The sequence below is a fragment of the Fringilla coelebs genome (genome assembly GCF_963513975.1).
Source record: "Fringilla coelebs genome assembly, chromosome: 1".
In the NCBI taxonomy this organism is placed as follows: Eukaryota; Metazoa; Chordata; class Aves; order Passeriformes; family Fringillidae; genus Fringilla; species Fringilla coelebs.
This window is the reverse complement of record NC_140028.1, coordinates 107,321,633-107,338,164: the sequence shown is the minus strand read 5'-3', so window position 1 is coordinate 107,338,164 and position 16,532 is coordinate 107,321,633. Positions and strand designations below refer to the sequence as shown.

General features: G+C 36.4%; 1 protein-coding gene across 1 annotated transcript in view; it reads left to right on the top strand.

Annotated features, from left to right (window-relative positions):
- BBS9 (Bardet-Biedl syndrome 9) overlaps positions 1–16,532 on the top strand; it is a 285,212-nt gene that overhangs the window by 24,702 nt on the left and 243,978 nt on the right. Inside the window, exons 6-9 of the mRNA XM_084226033.1 lie at positions 5,683–5,857; positions 9,542–9,626; positions 11,347–11,530; positions 13,916–14,045. Of these exons, the coding sequence (XP_084082159.1) occupies positions 5,683–5,857; positions 9,542–9,626; positions 11,347–11,530; positions 13,916–14,045 (574 nt within the window). The remainder of the gene's footprint in view (positions 1–5,682; positions 5,858–9,541; positions 9,627–11,346; positions 11,531–13,915; positions 14,046–16,532) is intronic.

Genomic DNA, 16,532 nt, shown 5'->3' with positions numbered 1-16,532 from the left:
CAGTGCGAGTGAGGTCTGATTGGCCTTCGGAGATACTTCAATAGTTCAAGAGTCTCTTTCCATCTGAAATCCTCCTTATGTTTTACGGCAGGCAGAAATCTACAAGGGGTTAGAATTCAGTATGACAGGTGAGAGAAATGAAGATTTTTTTTCTTGTGGCAACTCTGACTCCATGCTTTACTATGACTTGGCCAAGGAGGCTCCTTACAGAGAGGGCTGTTACAGAGAGAGCATCTCTTGTGTTGGGACTTATGAATATGTTTTACTGCAATGCTTTAATATCCAGAATGGTTTAAGAAATAATTCAAACTAACATCAGTAGAAAAAAGACTTAATGTTTTCCTTAAACACTTTCCTTAGTTTCTCTTCAAGTTCTTCTCTTCCAAACCACTACTCTATTTTTATTTCTTTCCCATTTGAGTGATTTTTCAATTCCAGTAGAAAAGCACCCAGGCAGTGTCAGCTGGAACATGTGTACACTTTGTGCATCAGTTGGGATGGGTACTTGCATTAGCACTGAGCAATGTGGGGCAATTTTCCTCTTTGCTTGTGTTCAGGGTATTGGCAGTCAGATCCTCTGGCCTAGGATGAATGGCCACAGCTGAAGCCCTGAACTTTGAGCCTTTCTGTAGTTATGCAAGGAGCAGCCACCAGACCTCCAAGCTAGTAAATTCAGAGTTCTTTCTGAATGTACACTGGCACATGCTTCGTGCACCGAGTTAGGGAGGTAATGTAAGACTTGCCTTTTACTAGGCATACATTGTTTGGAGCAGTGCTGAAGTTATTTTTAAATGGTTTTTCCATTCATCAGATCTGATCCCTGAGGTTCTTTACTCACAGTTGCCCTAGATCTGCTTTACTAAAGGAGCTACACTCAGCAGCAACTTTTCCAAAATGGGTTTGAACTGGAGGAGTCTGTGTTCCCTATGCAGTGAGAAATTTCAGGGGCAAATTTCAATGATGAAGGAAAAGAAAAACATACTTGCTTGTTTCAAGTCAGGACAGGAACTAGTCTTCCTATGTGTGAGAATGTAGTTTATGTGCATCACTTCACTGGTCACTTTTTTATCATATAAAGAAAGCATTTCCCATTTATCATTAAAGTGCTCTTAGGCTCCTGAGTGTATTGTAAATGCCAGTTTATCTTTTAATTGTATTTCATTGATGGTCCCTTCCACACAAGGCTTTTTTAGTGAGGCATTTGATTACCACTGAAGGCAGTTAAAGTTTTCTCTGCTGACATCTTCCTAAACTCTGTAATTTTATGACGTTTTTTCTGATTTCCAGTTTATCCCTCTGCAGTTTTCATTGCCTGATTTCACGTGGTGCTCAGGCCCTGTGATTACATAATGTACACTGTATGAAAATGATTTGGTGTCAGAGGGGAAGCTCAGAGTACAGGAAATCATTAACATGCAAAAAAAAATTGAGCCCCAAAATAGCTTTAATTAGAAGCTTATTTCAAAGAACTACCACCTGCCTCTCATTTTGTCTTTGCATTAGATCTAAAAATACATTGTGACTTAAAAGTGTAATGTAAATATATTCATATCCTGAATATATTTTTCATAATAAAACTACAAAACAACAGTAGCTAGTCTTGTGCTTAAAAGTAGCACTTTCTGGCTAAGAGACATTTCTCTTGAGATACAAGCTGCTGAAACTGTAGAGTACACTAAGTGGTACCATCTGATATGCAGAAAACACTGTGGTTTATATTTTCACTTTATAGGCAAGGCCAACTGGCTGCAATAAACTTTTTTGAAATGGACATTTCTGGTTGAGTGTTTGGAGGACTGCATTTCTCAATGTGAAATGTAACAACTCCATTCACTAGACACAGATTAAAAACAAATGGCTGAAGGAAATAAGTTGACCTATGAAAAGTGGGAAATAGGAGTTCATGCACAATTTAATATTCTTTAATTGTACTTTACATGTAATAGTTTGGATAACTGGAGTTTGAAGCACTAGTACAGGCTAGTTAAAATCCAAATTTGAAAATTAGTGAGTAGGAACAACACAATTATGATGAGCAAAGTGGTGGGCATATTAATAAATGCTGCTGTGCTTTTAAAAGCCAAAAGAGTGATTGCTGATTCAGTCTCATGCCTCTGTTTCTTTAGACAGTACAGTTCAGTACTACAGTGTGCTTGCAGATGATTGCTCTAAAGAACTTGTCATATTATGTCATGTCAAATTCAATTGTGCCACTACTGTGTAAACAGGAGAGATTTTAACAATGGTATTTGTGTGTTATTTTGGTTATGCACGCTAAAGATGAATGCTTCCATGTTTTGCATGACATGTAGCTTCATATATATTGCAGGAAGGGCTGTAGTGCTTCACTTCATCACTTTCATGATGTTATGGAATTGGTAAGAAGATTGATGTTTATAATATAGAGAAGAACAGAAGCTATTATTGTTTGTTACTTAAGCAGCAGCCTCGATGTTTGTAATGACTTACTTTTCTCTGTTATTTGAATTGTAATATGTCTATTAGATTATCACTTTGTATCAATTGAATCTGCTATAGTTTTCATCAGAAGAGTAGAAATTAACAACTTAATTGTATATTTTAGATTTTGGTCAGCAGTTGTCTAAGACACAATTTTCTCACTACTATCAGTATAACCAGGAGTACCTGAAATTTTAATATATTACAAAATATGTAAGATTTCTGTGGTAGTAAGGGACTCACTTTGCAATTAATATCTTTTACTTTTGATCTATATCAAACAATGTTTAGAACTTTTCAAAATGTAATAGTAATTAGGTAAAATTGTAAACATACATAACACTTATTTTTTTCTGTGACTTAAATTGGTTTTTCTACAGTTTTAATTTTTCTTTCTTTTTTTTTTTTCCTGACTTTATATCTTTCTGTATAAGAAAAGATGAAAAACAGCCTTAAAACTCCCAAAGTACAAGTGTGTTCTACCACTGGGCCATTCAAATTAAAAATTTCAAGCTGCTATCTGTAATGCATTTGTCTTCAGGTTACAGGTGCCAGGGAGTTCCCCTAAAGTTAGATATTGATAGTTAAAGTTCAGGAAATTGGGCTGTGGGACAGCTGCAGGTTTCCTTTGTAGCACACTACTGATGGAAGGAGAATTCATAGGAGACTTTGGAAGGGGATTTGAAGATTCTCTGGACCCAGATTTACAGGGTTGCATTCTTGAGAAAGGTGTAGGATAGAAGTGGAACCAAACAGCTGGCTACTGTAAAGTGCTAAGAGGGTTTACAGCGTGCCTGATGCTGAATGTGATTTTGAGGTAACAGAGGTAGAAGGGCTGTGGTCACACAGACACCTGGGTTATGAAGCACTGTTTTCTTGCAAGTCAAACAAAAATGCCACTAGTTATTTGTACTAGCCAGTAACTATACTTCAAAATAACCATATCTGAGAGAGTGTGGTGACAACCAGTGGGCTAGCACCTTTTACTAGATATCAGTGTTTATACTAGTTTCTAAGGGAAATTTTATAGGTTAATAATTATTTTATACAGCTGGCTCACTCATACCCTTTCTAGACTGCATCAGCAGTGTGATGATAATGTCAGCAGCTGTTGGGAAGTAGAAGCTGGGTATTATTAACATTGGTAGCATACCAGTACAGAACTGCTCAATTTTCCCTGCTGGTTCCTAATCTTTTCTGATCAGGAGCATGTGATAGGACTAAATCCTGTGAAATTTCACAGCTTAGAAGGGACAGAAATCTACTGTAGATGCCTTGGAGTAGTTCAGAGATAAAAGACAGAATGACTTCTTTGAATGTCTGATTTGAATGATTCTTCTTTTGACATCATCTAGTCCAGTCTCACTTCCTGAGCAGATTTGGCTAGAAGTTGCTCAGGATTGCGTTCTATTGTATTTTCTGTATGTTTATGGGAGAAGAATTTACAACCTTTCTGGAAAATGGGCTGTAGTGTTTGATGACCTTCACAATAAAAACCAAAACAACCAAGAAACACAAAAAAAACCGAAAACAAACAAACAAACAAAATCCCAACAAAAAAGCCCTCCAACCTATGTTCAGCTAGAATTTCATGTGATGCAGTTTGTTACTGTTTAATTTAGTCCTCTAAGTGGATGCCATAAAAAAGAGTCTGTCTTGCTCTTGTCTTTTCACTAGAGACTGTAAGAGTCAACTTTGCCTCAACCAAATGAGCCATCTGAATTGCACTTTCAAATGTCCTTATCACACGTTATTTGTAACAGGGTTTATGATATGTTATGAATTATATGCAGAATCTGATCAAAAGGATGGCAGATCTTACTTTTTAGAAAATGGGGAAATCTGAAAAAGAGGTGAAGAAAGTGGGAAGGACCCTGCTACTTTATCTTCCTTCTTTCTTTTTTTCCCCCTATTTTTCCCCTAAGCTAAATTTTTACTGTGTATTTCAATCACAAGGACAAGTAATATGACATACTTTCTGGCCTTTTACACTATTTTTAAGAAGTAAAAGTTTCTGTAAAGAAACACAGTGGAGATGAACAATGTTTTGCACTGTACATGCTGCATTTCAGATATTGACTATTTCTTTGACTTTTGTTACCTTTTTGGAACAGTAAGAATAAAGTTTTAGTCTATTTTTGTTTTGCTTCACCTTCCTATGTTAGAAAACTTATTAAAGGATTCAGGGTGAAACTTCATGAACAGACAATTTATTTGGGTTGTTCATGCATACAGAATCATTCCTTAGACAAAATAGAGTATTTTAATCGAGGTGAATAGACATTTTGAATTACATTTGAATAGACAATAGACTTTTCATTTCATGTAGTGTTTGCAAGGTAAGAGCTTATCTATGAATTCAGGAGATATGTATCTATCAGCCTCCCAAAGTGTTAGTCTTAATGGTATAGCTCTCTTTGAATGCCTAAAAAATACTGTTTGAATGAGTTGTTACCCTTGCATATGAAGTGCATAATCAGCTTCTGATCTAAGAAATCTTCCCAATGAGATCTGAATTTAGATTGGTGTACTTGAGGCATGACAAGCCATGTCTTATGTCATGTCTTATGGCTGCTGAATAATGCATGAGGCTTGAAGTAATTTACTTAAAGCTGCATTTTTTTTAATTTATATTTTTTAGACTTGCTGGTAATACAGAGTTGGCCTTTCTTTTTGTTTTTTTCTTTCCTTAAAGACAGAAAATAAGAATGTAAAACATGGAAGAAATTACCATTTTGTATTATTTTCTCAACAATACATATTTGGGGGACTTTCTGTTATGTTGCTTAAGTAGACTTGAAAGAATAGAATTGGTTATTTTAAACTACAGTTGTTATGACTGCTTGTAAGGTATGGAAGCATTTAGGAACCAGAATAATTTGGTGTTTTGGGAATATTGAAACATTTCTTTAAACTGAAATTGTAATAGTTATATCCTTAGGAATTTTGTTTTGAAATAAAATATCTTGCCTTTTTTTTTTTTTAATGTATTCTGAATGTTATTCCCCCCCACAATCTAGTTTGTTTATTTTAGAAAGTAAGCTTTTATTGAGGTTGGAATATTTAGTGTTTTTCCTCATATAAACACTGCCATAAATGAAAATTAATTTTTATTAGGATTACTTATGAGTATAATTTTAATTTACTCACAGTTTTAGCATTAAAACTACACAAATAACATTGCTTTGTTTCCTTTGTGTTTCTTTCTGTTGCTTCCCTTAGGTCGAGATTTTATCTGCATACAGTCCATGGATGGGATGCTCATGTTGTTTGAACAAGAAAGTTACGCTTTTGGCCGGTTTTTACCTGGTTTTCTTCTGCCTGGTCCTTTGGCTTACAGCTCCCGCACGGACTCTTTCATTACAGTCTCTTCTTGTCAGCAGGTTGAGAGTTACAAGTAAGTGTTTATGTTCAGTAATTATAGTGTACTTTGGTGGTATCATTTACTAGGAAAACACATTGAAAGTAATCTTGTTTAATTTTTAATGCCTTTACTGGAGTATCCAAAAGCAAGTAGTTGCAGGAAAGATATGTTGCTGAGTGATGACTGTCTCAGTACAGTCATAGAAGAAAGTGTGCTGTGAGTCCTGAGGACTTTATGGTCCTATTTTATTTTTATAAAGGTAATAAGTCTACTAGTTTATCAAGGCTCTGTTGCTCCCAAGTGCCAGGTTTTTCTCCTTCCTTCAGTTCAATCTAGTCTTTGCTTTCAGCACTGGAGCATGGATGAAACTGTTGTGAGCTGTTTTAGCTTGTGACCATATTAAGTTTATGGGTTCAACATTTAGAAAAATAGAACAATATGGAAAGTGAAGACTGCACAAGCATTTCCACTTCCTCCAAGCAGAGGATCTATGTATTATAAGGCAAGCCAGACGCAAATCTAATAGATAATAAGAAAGAGAATGTGAAAGATTTTGATGGACAGGCAAGGGAGCATTTGTATTTACTGTGGAGGAGCAGCTTGAATCCATGGGGCTCTGATGCAACTATCATGTTGAGAGTTTATCAAGTATCCATCTGTTTAGAATCAGATGAATGCTTGAGCAGTGGATGTCTGCTGTGAAGCCTTTCTCAAACAAGATGTTCCCCTGTTGCAGACCCTGGTTCTCACAGAGACTAGAGTTAGGGTTATAGAATCTCTATCCCTAGCAGTAAATTGGGGTGCGGTGGTGTTTGGGGCAGAGCTACTACCTGTGATGACAAAAATCCACATCCCCTAAAATGGATGAAAAAATGTCAGAGCTGTCAGTCTGCTCTGTAAGAGCCATAGTTGTTCACAGTTCTAACCAGCAGCCAAAGATGAATGATGATGGTGATACTGGAGCCAGTATTTCTTTAACATCTTCATCCTGGATAGAAGGACAATGCATGTCCTGAAATTCAAGGACAGTGTCAAAATTTTGGAAGTGGCTAATATAAAAAGGTTAGATTGCGTTGGCCATTCAGAGGAATCTCATGAGACTGAAGGAATGGGCAAGTACCTTGAGGATTTTTTTTTAGAGGTAATCATACATATTGAAGAAAATAAGAATGCCCCTTTTTATAAATAATGCCATGGGAATCTAATCCAGAGAATGTTAGTTAAAAACAGTGCTTTGTCACACTACCCTGTTCTGTCACCTATAGTTGTCAGGCAATATTCTTTTTATTTTGCTGCTTAAGATTAATTAGATTATAGGTATCATGTATAATTTTCTTAAAACTGGACAAGATATACGTGTTGCAAGTCAAAGTAATTTAATAGACAATTTGTAATTTTCCTAAGAATTTAGAAAGTCTAATACAATATTAGAATAAAATTATAATATAATCTATTAATCTTGTCAAGGAATAAAGAAACATTTTTTCCTTTAAAATTAACATCTCACATGTTTAAATTATGTTCAGATTCTTGACCTTTACAAAAGATGTGGCTACAATTATTTGTCAGTCTGTTACTAAATCAAAAGTGTGCCATCTTTACTGTAGGGATATAGTTGTAAAGGAATTTTTCACTTGGTTATTGGTCTTTAGTGTCAAATGTTAAGACACTAATGGAACTAATCTCTACTGTGTGTCTGAAATATTAGGACATTAGAACAGAGTTAAGTAATCCTTTTAAAGTGAAGGAAACAGATTTACTAAGGAGAGAAGAGGCTATTTTTATGGTATTGAATAAAAAATACAACAGTTCTATCTAGTGCTTTTAGCAGAACAAGTTGCCAAACTTCAAATTATCCATCTTCTTACAGTTCTTACAAACCAATTGTTTCATTTGATAGCAATTTTTACTGTGTTGATCTTGAATTCTTTCAAGATCCAAAAGCAAAATGTCTCTTATATGCTTGATGTGATAGCTGAATTGAAAGTTTGTGTTGGTTATCTGTGGCTTGAGTTTTTTTTTCATTAAAGACTATATGCAGGTAGGTGGTACTTAAATATCAGTATGTATTGCTGTTTCATGTGAGCTTGATTTGAAACCTCCATATTAGGTCTCTGATTAGTTATTAAAATGTTATTGTGCTTTCTAAAACTATCAGTAAAATATAGTGAAGAAAAAATTTTGTTAGGTTAGGATCCTTCTGGCTCCTTTCCAACTCAACTTATTGAGTGATTCTGTCAATCTGCAACTTCTCTTATAAATGTGTTAAACTGAAAAAGGGAAGTAAATTCATTCATACAGAGGGCAGTTAAATACATCCTAGTTGTACTACAAGCAGCTCTCAGTATTATTATATAGGTCATAGCATTCACCTTAAACAATTAAATTTCTTACTCCAAGTACGTAGTTTACCTTTGTAAGTAAAGCAATTTTAGAAGCTTAAATCCTTCAGTAGCAAGCAGAGAATCATTGAATAGTTAGGTTTGGAAGGGACCTCTGGAGATCATCTAGTGCAAGCCCCCTGTCAAGACAGGGTTGCCTTGAACAGGACTATCCAGTTAGGCTGTGATTGTCTCCAGAGAGGGAGGCTCCATAACTCCCCAGTCAGCCTCTGCCTCGTCCCTCAATGAAAAGAAGTTTTTCCTCACGTTGAGGTGGAACTTCTTGTGTTTTAATATATGGCCATTACACCTTGTCCTTTTGCTGCACCACAATACATTTGTGAAATATGATGAATATTCTTGTCATCATTTTAAATCTCCCACTTTGACAATGAAGAAAAATATGTACTGCTACTTTAGATTGAAATGGAGCATTCAGAATTGTGTTGCTTTAAGTTAGGAGCTGATGGTACTCCATGACTTTTTGGATCAGTATAAGTGGGGGTCTTATTCTATTGTTTATTTCACTTATGTAGAAACCTTCAGTATTCCACAGATTATCTATGTGCATACACAGGAAATGGGGTAGATCAGTGAGTTAGGATACCAGCACAAATTCAGGAAACAGTTACAGAAGAATCAGTGAGGATGCAGTTTGAACACACAACTTTACATAGTTGTAAAGAGGACAGTTGTGCAGAGCTTTTATGGCAGTTGCTTTTGTTTGTTCAAATGTCTTCATTGCCAATTTTTCTTAGCATGGTTTGTTGGCAGTTAAAATAAAAAAAACTGCCCCAAACCTTTCTACTTTTGCTAAATGTGCCACCTACTGATTTCAGTTTACTGTGGTCTCTTCGATTGGAGCCACTTTAGTTTACTTAATGGAGCTGCTTGTAAGTTTCACTATTAGATAGAGCAGATTGTATTTCTGAGTGGTTTAGAAGTTTTTTGAAAGCTTAATAAGAGCAAGAAAAAGTAATTTTTTAATTAGAATTCCTATTTCATCATTTGATAATTTTTTTCTTCTATCTTTATGATCTGTACTTCTATCTACTAATATTTAGACTGTTGAATTTATTTTAACTCCACATAAAATCTGAATAGAAATGCTTGTTTTAATTTCTACCTTTACATTTAGCTGCTATCCTACAGTGATACTAGTCTTAACATCCTTGCTGACAGTAGACATGTTGCAGTAGGCTTTCTAACCATCCATTTAGGCTGCGATTTTACTGTGTATGTATACTCATGATAATTATATTTTATTTTTTACTTAATGTAGAGGTAACTACAAAGATACAGTCTTTAAAAAATATTTTTAAACTGCTTGTAACAGATACCAAGTGCTGGCATTTGCGACAGATGCTGATGAAAGACATGACACAGAACAGCGAAAACTCAGTTCTGGAAAAAGGCTTGTGGTAAAACCCGTTTATTTTACATCCCCTGTATGGACACTGCACACATATTGAAATGGCTGACGCTAAGTAACGAATGGAAACGTTGTCTGCTGACAAAGGACCTGATCCAAGTGCTGCTAAAGGCAATGGAAAGACTCCAGTAGATTTCTTTTAAGGTTTCTTTGGGCCTCAGTTGTTTTAGGCTGGGCCTTAAAACTTGCTGTTCTAATGAGAAAAGAAAAACAGCTGCAGTGGAAATAACTATTTCCAGGGCAATCTTTGTAATGCAGAACCTACACTGTAGTAAAATAGATAAATAGGTACATCTGAATTATTGCTCATGTTTTTAAATGAAGTCTGATTGTGACTTTGTATTGTAGAAAATTAATCTCATTCTCCTCAGGGAATCCTTTGTACTTTGAGTAAAATTCTCAGTGAAATCTTTCTATAAAGAGTACCCTGAACTCTTTTAGTCAAGAACCTGTTGATTCAATAGTCTTCTGGAGGTTCCTGTCACTAATTTGTTAAATATTTGAGCTGCCTCTTCTTAAGAGGAAGAGAATTTAATGCTTTGTGGTCCTGCAGTAGAGTTGCTTGTCTGCTAAATATATTGCATGTATAAAATGCTAGAATCATCATATTTCAGGTACAACAGTAAAATATTGGGAGAGCATCTTCCTTCCACTAATGGTAGAATGTTTCAAATACATCTAGGCTGAATCCTACAAGTAGAAGTAGGAGAAAGCAATTTATAAATGTAAAACCTGGAGACTTGATCAGATAGATTGCAAATGAAACAATTATTTAAAATAAAAAACATGAAACATGCTTGGAAACAAATGTAATAAGCTAGGTTTTTCCCTTTAACTTTTAAAATAGCACTTCCAGTTTCATAGATCAGATATGCCAGGATGTTTGCTGACACATTCTATGCTCTTTAAGCAAAATAATTGATGCTGTTCATATAGGAAGAGCTGACACTTGAACTTTGATATATTTTTACTTAAAAATTCTAAATTTCTGTTTAACCAGCTTGGCGAAAGTCAAAAGCATTTATTGCATATGTGTTTAGTTGAAATTTCTCAGAAGAGATGAAGAAACAAATCAATGAAATGTGTCAATAAGCAATGGTATTGTTTAAAGACAGCTGGGGCAGGATTTTTAAGTAGTTGTTTATTATATGAATGTATATAATTGGAAAAATAAACAAACTATGACATACACCAGCATTCTCCAGATTAAAGGGTGTATATGAGTGACTGCAAGCATAAATATTGGCTTACACGCCTAAAACATTTTTCTAGTTTTCCATTTACATATATTGGTAGAATCAGTTGTCACCTTTTGCTCTTTATCCTTGTCCTTAATAACCAAGGACATGTATAGAGGCAGACAAAAATGATTCTAAATATCTATTCTTGGATTCATTAGTTAAAGTATAAAGCATTTCCATTTTGTATGGGATGTGTATTTTAAATTCTAAATGTACTTAACTGAACAGCATAGCCAACAATTCATGACTATTTTAAAAAGATTGTGTTTTTGCTCCTTGAGTCACATTAAGGAAAGCTACCAACTGCCCTCAGAATAAGAGGATAATTCTTATCCAGAGAAAGACCTTGATTTTGTTTTTCTATCTATGTTAATGATATGTAATTTGATTAGTTCTGAGCCTTCTCAAAGCTTTGTCTTTAATATGCAGTTGTCATTTGATTTCTGGAGCATGCTTTTTCTTTTGAAGGTGGATTGGGTTTTAAACATCGGAGAGCAAGCCCTGGATATATGCATTGTCTCATTTAATCAGGGAGTTTCTTCTGTTTTTGTGCTTGGTGAGAGAAACTTCTTTTGCCTAAAAGATAATGGGCAAATACGATTCATGAAGAAGCTTGATTACAGTCCGAGTTGCTTCATTCCTTACTGTTCAGGTTTGTAAAAGGAAAATTTAACTTTAGCTTGGTTACTTTTTTTTCCTAATTTTTTTTTTTTTTTTTTAACCACTGAATAAATATATTTTTCTGAATGAGTAGGTTGGGGCATTGTGCAACCTGGTCTAGTGGAAGGTGTCCCTACCCATGGCATTTAGGTTAGTGTCATGGTTTGACCTTGGCGCAATTCCAGTGCCCCCATGAAAATACTTCCTCCCTGGTGTCTGCTGTGAAATGTGATCAGAAATAGAGCAAAGCAGGGTCCAACTTAGGAATAAAAGGGGAAAAACTTTATTAACCTACAACTACATATAAAGAGAAACACACAGAACTCGGAATTAAAACCTTACATGTCACATTCCTCCTCTCTCCAACCAAAATTCCAATACATCCACCCCTCAGATCATCAACTCTCAGTCCATCACTACCCTTTAGATAATCAATTCTCAGTTCATCAAGGAGAGAGGAGTCCCTCTTGCACCATGGGCTTCCCCTGGAAACACAGTTGGAACCTCTTGTGTTCCCATGTCACACGTGGCACCACCCGGAGAACATTTGCCATTGTGACATCTTCCTTCCATGCCCAGTGCTCTCACCACTGTGCATGGACCAGAGCTACTTCTAGGGTTTTCTTTTTCAAGGGTGCTTTGCCTAGTTCCAAAAAAGCACAGTCTCTCACCTTTGGGACACATGTCCCCCCCACATTTCACCCCCTGGGGCTGAGGGGTCTCGAGAACAGAGATCCTCCTCATCTCAGAGGGCACCACCACCACTCTCCTCACCCGTCGTCTCTGTTCATGCCACTCCTTCACATCACATCACTGCACTCTCTTGGCTCCAAGCCATTGCCTCCCCCCTAGATGCAGTCACTGTGTCACAGGAACAAATGGTTCTGTCCATGGCTATACAAGAAAAGTCCAGCCAAAGGCCACTCCATCACCTCCTCCCACCTAGGATTCTTCTTAACTTCTCTTGTGGCCCATTTCCTCTTATCTCATCTATATCTCTCTTCTCATTCAACTCCAGGAGGAATCAGCATTTGTAAGGTTCCCATCATCCAAAAAAGGGTTAAAAGTCTCAGGCTCTGCCTGTCCAGAACTCCCACGCTGGCCCTGCCGGGCACCTTCTCCCCGCACCCGCCCTTCTCCTTCTCGGCTGGCCGTGCTATCAAATCTCAAGGTGGCACAGCTGACACCAGCCCTCTCTCTCTCTCTCTCTCTCTCTCCCGGAGAGGGGCTGCCTGATGGCTCTCAGGGTTCCTCCACCCTTCCATCCTGCAGAGGCCTTCACTCCTTTTCTCTGTCCAAGGCCCCCCCAGCCTTCCTCACTCAGGCCTCGTGGCTTCCCCTCCCCAGCCCAGCTCGGAGCTGGGCAGTGGAGGTCTGATTTCTTTCATGGACCAGAACCAAGAGAGTTTTCCCCTGGGAGTTCTCAACTTTAACCCCTCTGTGTTCTCAGAGGCGTATCCATGTCCTCAGTGGCCACACCAGGTGCCAATATTCAAATCAGAGCACCTATTGGTTTGACCACAGCATCCCAAAAAAACTAACTTCCTCTCAAACCACAACAGTTAGATATTAGGAAGAAATTCTTGAGGGTGTTGTGACACTGGAACAGGTTGCCCCAGTGCTGGCAGTGTTGAAAGCCAGGCTGGATAAGGCATTGAGTGACCTGCTCTAATGGGAGGTGTCCCTGCCCATGTTAGTGGGAGCTGGGACTAGATGATCTTTAAGGTCTGTTCTAACCCAAGCCATTCTATGATTCTGTGAGTCTGTAATTTGTAGAATCATAGAATTTGGAGCTCTCTTGGTTCAATTTATAGGCTATTAATACCTATTCTCTTTTAATGTTTCAAAAACTATCTGATAAATTTTTGACAGTATGTCTCCTTTTGAACTTGAAATATAATTTTAATATGAAGAAATTTGATCTTAGCAACCTTCACATTTTATACTTTCTGATTTGAATTACACTATAAATAAACCCTATAAACGCATGCACATTTAATTGGTATTCACAAGTTAAAGAATTAGCGAATAGTGTAAGTAGCAGATATTTAATCAATGTGTATTTTGTCATATCTTTCCTGGCATGTCAACATGGCCATTTTGAGTCTTTGTCGTGCTTTAAATTACCAAACATGGCTGGTCAGAACCTTAGAAAGTTATGGCATGTATTGTGAAATATGCTATTAAAATTCGTATTGATAGTTAATCACATACGTCCTTGGTTCTGTCAATGTAACTTTCCTAAATTTTGATGCTTTATAATAAATTAATTTATAACAACTAATGGATTAAAAATAAAAGAAAACATAACTATAAAGAAAAGTACTGTCTTTTGAAAAATTTTTCATCCTAAAATTGTTTTTTTATCTTTGAACAGTGCGAGAAGGAACAATAAACACTTTAATTGCAAACCACAGTAAAATATTGGATGTTTATCAAGATATTACATTGAAATGGGCCACTCAACTTCCCTGCATTCCTGTATCAGTAAAAGTAGCAAATTTTCAGTAAGTAGTTTGTTAAAGTTTTCTTTTTCCTTAGATTAATCTCTGGTTGTGTAATCTGTGTCTAGATGCTAACAAACAGTTCTGAGGTATGTAACAAAAAAGGTTACTTTTAAATTCTAAGTTTTTTCCTTTGTTTCATAAAATGTTAATTTCATTAATGAGTGCATATCCTGGGGTAACTTTATGACGCTTGCATGTATGCTAGAACAATACTAGAATTGCTCTATTGTGCTTTAGATTTTCTGGTTTTTTTGAGTGAAGTTTGAGCCTGGAGTCTCATAGGTCCAGCCCAGTAGCTTCTTTTTGAAAAGAAGGAAAATTATGGTTGTGCAATCTGGCAAGGTCCTTCCCTGAGATGGGAAAATAGGGAAACTCACTGAAAATCTGTTCTTCATTAAGCATTTAAGAGCATATGCATTTCAGAGATTATTTGTTTGAACAGATTATTAAAATCCAGTGTTAAATTATGGAAATAAAAGAATGTTTCAATTGTTGAGGGCTGCACTGCACCAGACAAAAACTTTTTCTAAAAGAAGCATGAGACAGATCAAGGAAAAACTGGTTGGATGAGGGATTGGGCAAAGAGAAGGTAGGACATGTTTATAAATTGTGCTGGGACTGTCACTGAAATAATCAAACCACAGAAAGGTTCAGCCAATGTTTTTATGCAGTCCAATTTATGCCTGTACTGTGTGCCCCCAGAGCTGGGCTGGGTGCTGGTTGCCAAGTGCCCATGACTATAGGGGATGCAGTAGGAGTGTCCTTGTCACACAGATCTGATCCTCAGCAGGCTGGTGGCTGCTGGGCCAACATACACTGGGTTGCTAAACATTTGATCATAAGTCAAGCATTTTACCTCCAAACAAATGGAAATAGAACATCTGCCTAACTAGCTTTACTGAGTTGTGCAGAGTAATCTGAGGGGTGTTTGTGTTTTGTTTGTTACTAATAGATACAATTTAAAAAAAAATTATTTATAATTTATTTTTTTAGGAGAGAGTTGGGCTGGCTTCCATCCAACAAACAGATCTTAACAAGTGAAAAATAATGAACAGTCTTAGTGGGCCACTTAGTATAACCCAGAAATTAATTATGCAGGATATGACAGTACAGCTTTTGAAGTATGGAAAAAAAAATTTGAATTTTAAAAAAATTGAAAAAAAAGTTGATGTTTACAATAGCAGATTGCACTAACATTTGTATATACAATTACTTGTTTGGGAACCCATTATATTGAACCATCTGTTTCAATAATGTGTGTAAAATGTTTATGCAGCTTCTGCCTGTTCCCTGTGAACTTCAACACTCAGCAGTTTGATATTATGGAGAAATCTGAGAACCTAAAATCTGTCCCAGCTCAATTTGCTAGTTAGAATTCCCACAGACCTACAAATGCCAGGGTTTAACTTGGAGTTGTGTTCTTTAGCAGGTAGAGAGGAAGCAACGCAGTGATGCAAACCTCTTTACAGAGGTACTGATGAACAAAGGAACGTCTGTGTGCCTGCCCCCAATGGCCTGAAAGGCAGGGAGAGGTGCAGGGCTGTGTGTTTCTGAGCTAGGCTTTTACCTGTCTATTGGAAAATATGCAGTCTGCTTGTACTTCCTTCTGGTATTGAAAAAAATAAGATAAACAGCAAAAACTGTGGTAAAACCTATAGAGGTAGTAATTTGGCTTAAACAGGGCATATGTGTTTGTTTTGGTGGGTTTTTTTAGTATTTTGAAAGGGAATTTTTTGTGAGTCAATGTGATAATGATTTTCTTGTACTCAAGAGAGACCTCAGTCTTAGTTGGGGCCTCTGAGCACAGCATTACTGTAACATAAATAATATTAAGGACTTTAATAAGCATAAAGTTGTTAATCCTACACTGCTGAAAGACTGAAGTGCCTTAAATACAATGTATGCCAATTAATTACTTTCTTCACTTTTATTGCAATAATACTTACAAAGTAAGTGGAGCACTCTGAAAAAGTTGTCTCTACAGTTCATACATGTTCATTATGCCCTTGGCATAATGTCTGTTAGTTCTAATGTGTGACTCTAGCTTGCCGGATAAGAAAAACGCTATTAGAAGCTATTTTATGTAAATCCCTTGGGGCAGGAGTAGTGATTGCCTCACAAAACCAGCTTGTGATTCCTGTGTATGCCACTCCTTATTATTTATGAATTGACTTTTCCTCTTAAAATAACATGTAATACAGCATTTCTCTATTGCAATACCAGTATGTAGAAAAAGATAATAATATATTACAACATTTGAGATTAACTTCCTGTACAAACTGCTTGATTTCCATCACATTCTCAGAAACATGGAAGAAAAAATAGAATCAAGGAGAAGCAGTTACTTAGAATATTTTAGGTGTTTCTGCACTCTAAAAGTTATGTGTTTTTAAGCTGTTAAATTACACTTTTTTGCCTTCTGTTAAAATCTGAATGTTCTCTGTCAGGATGTTGAAAATTTGCTTCAAAATATTGTGATCAGAAACT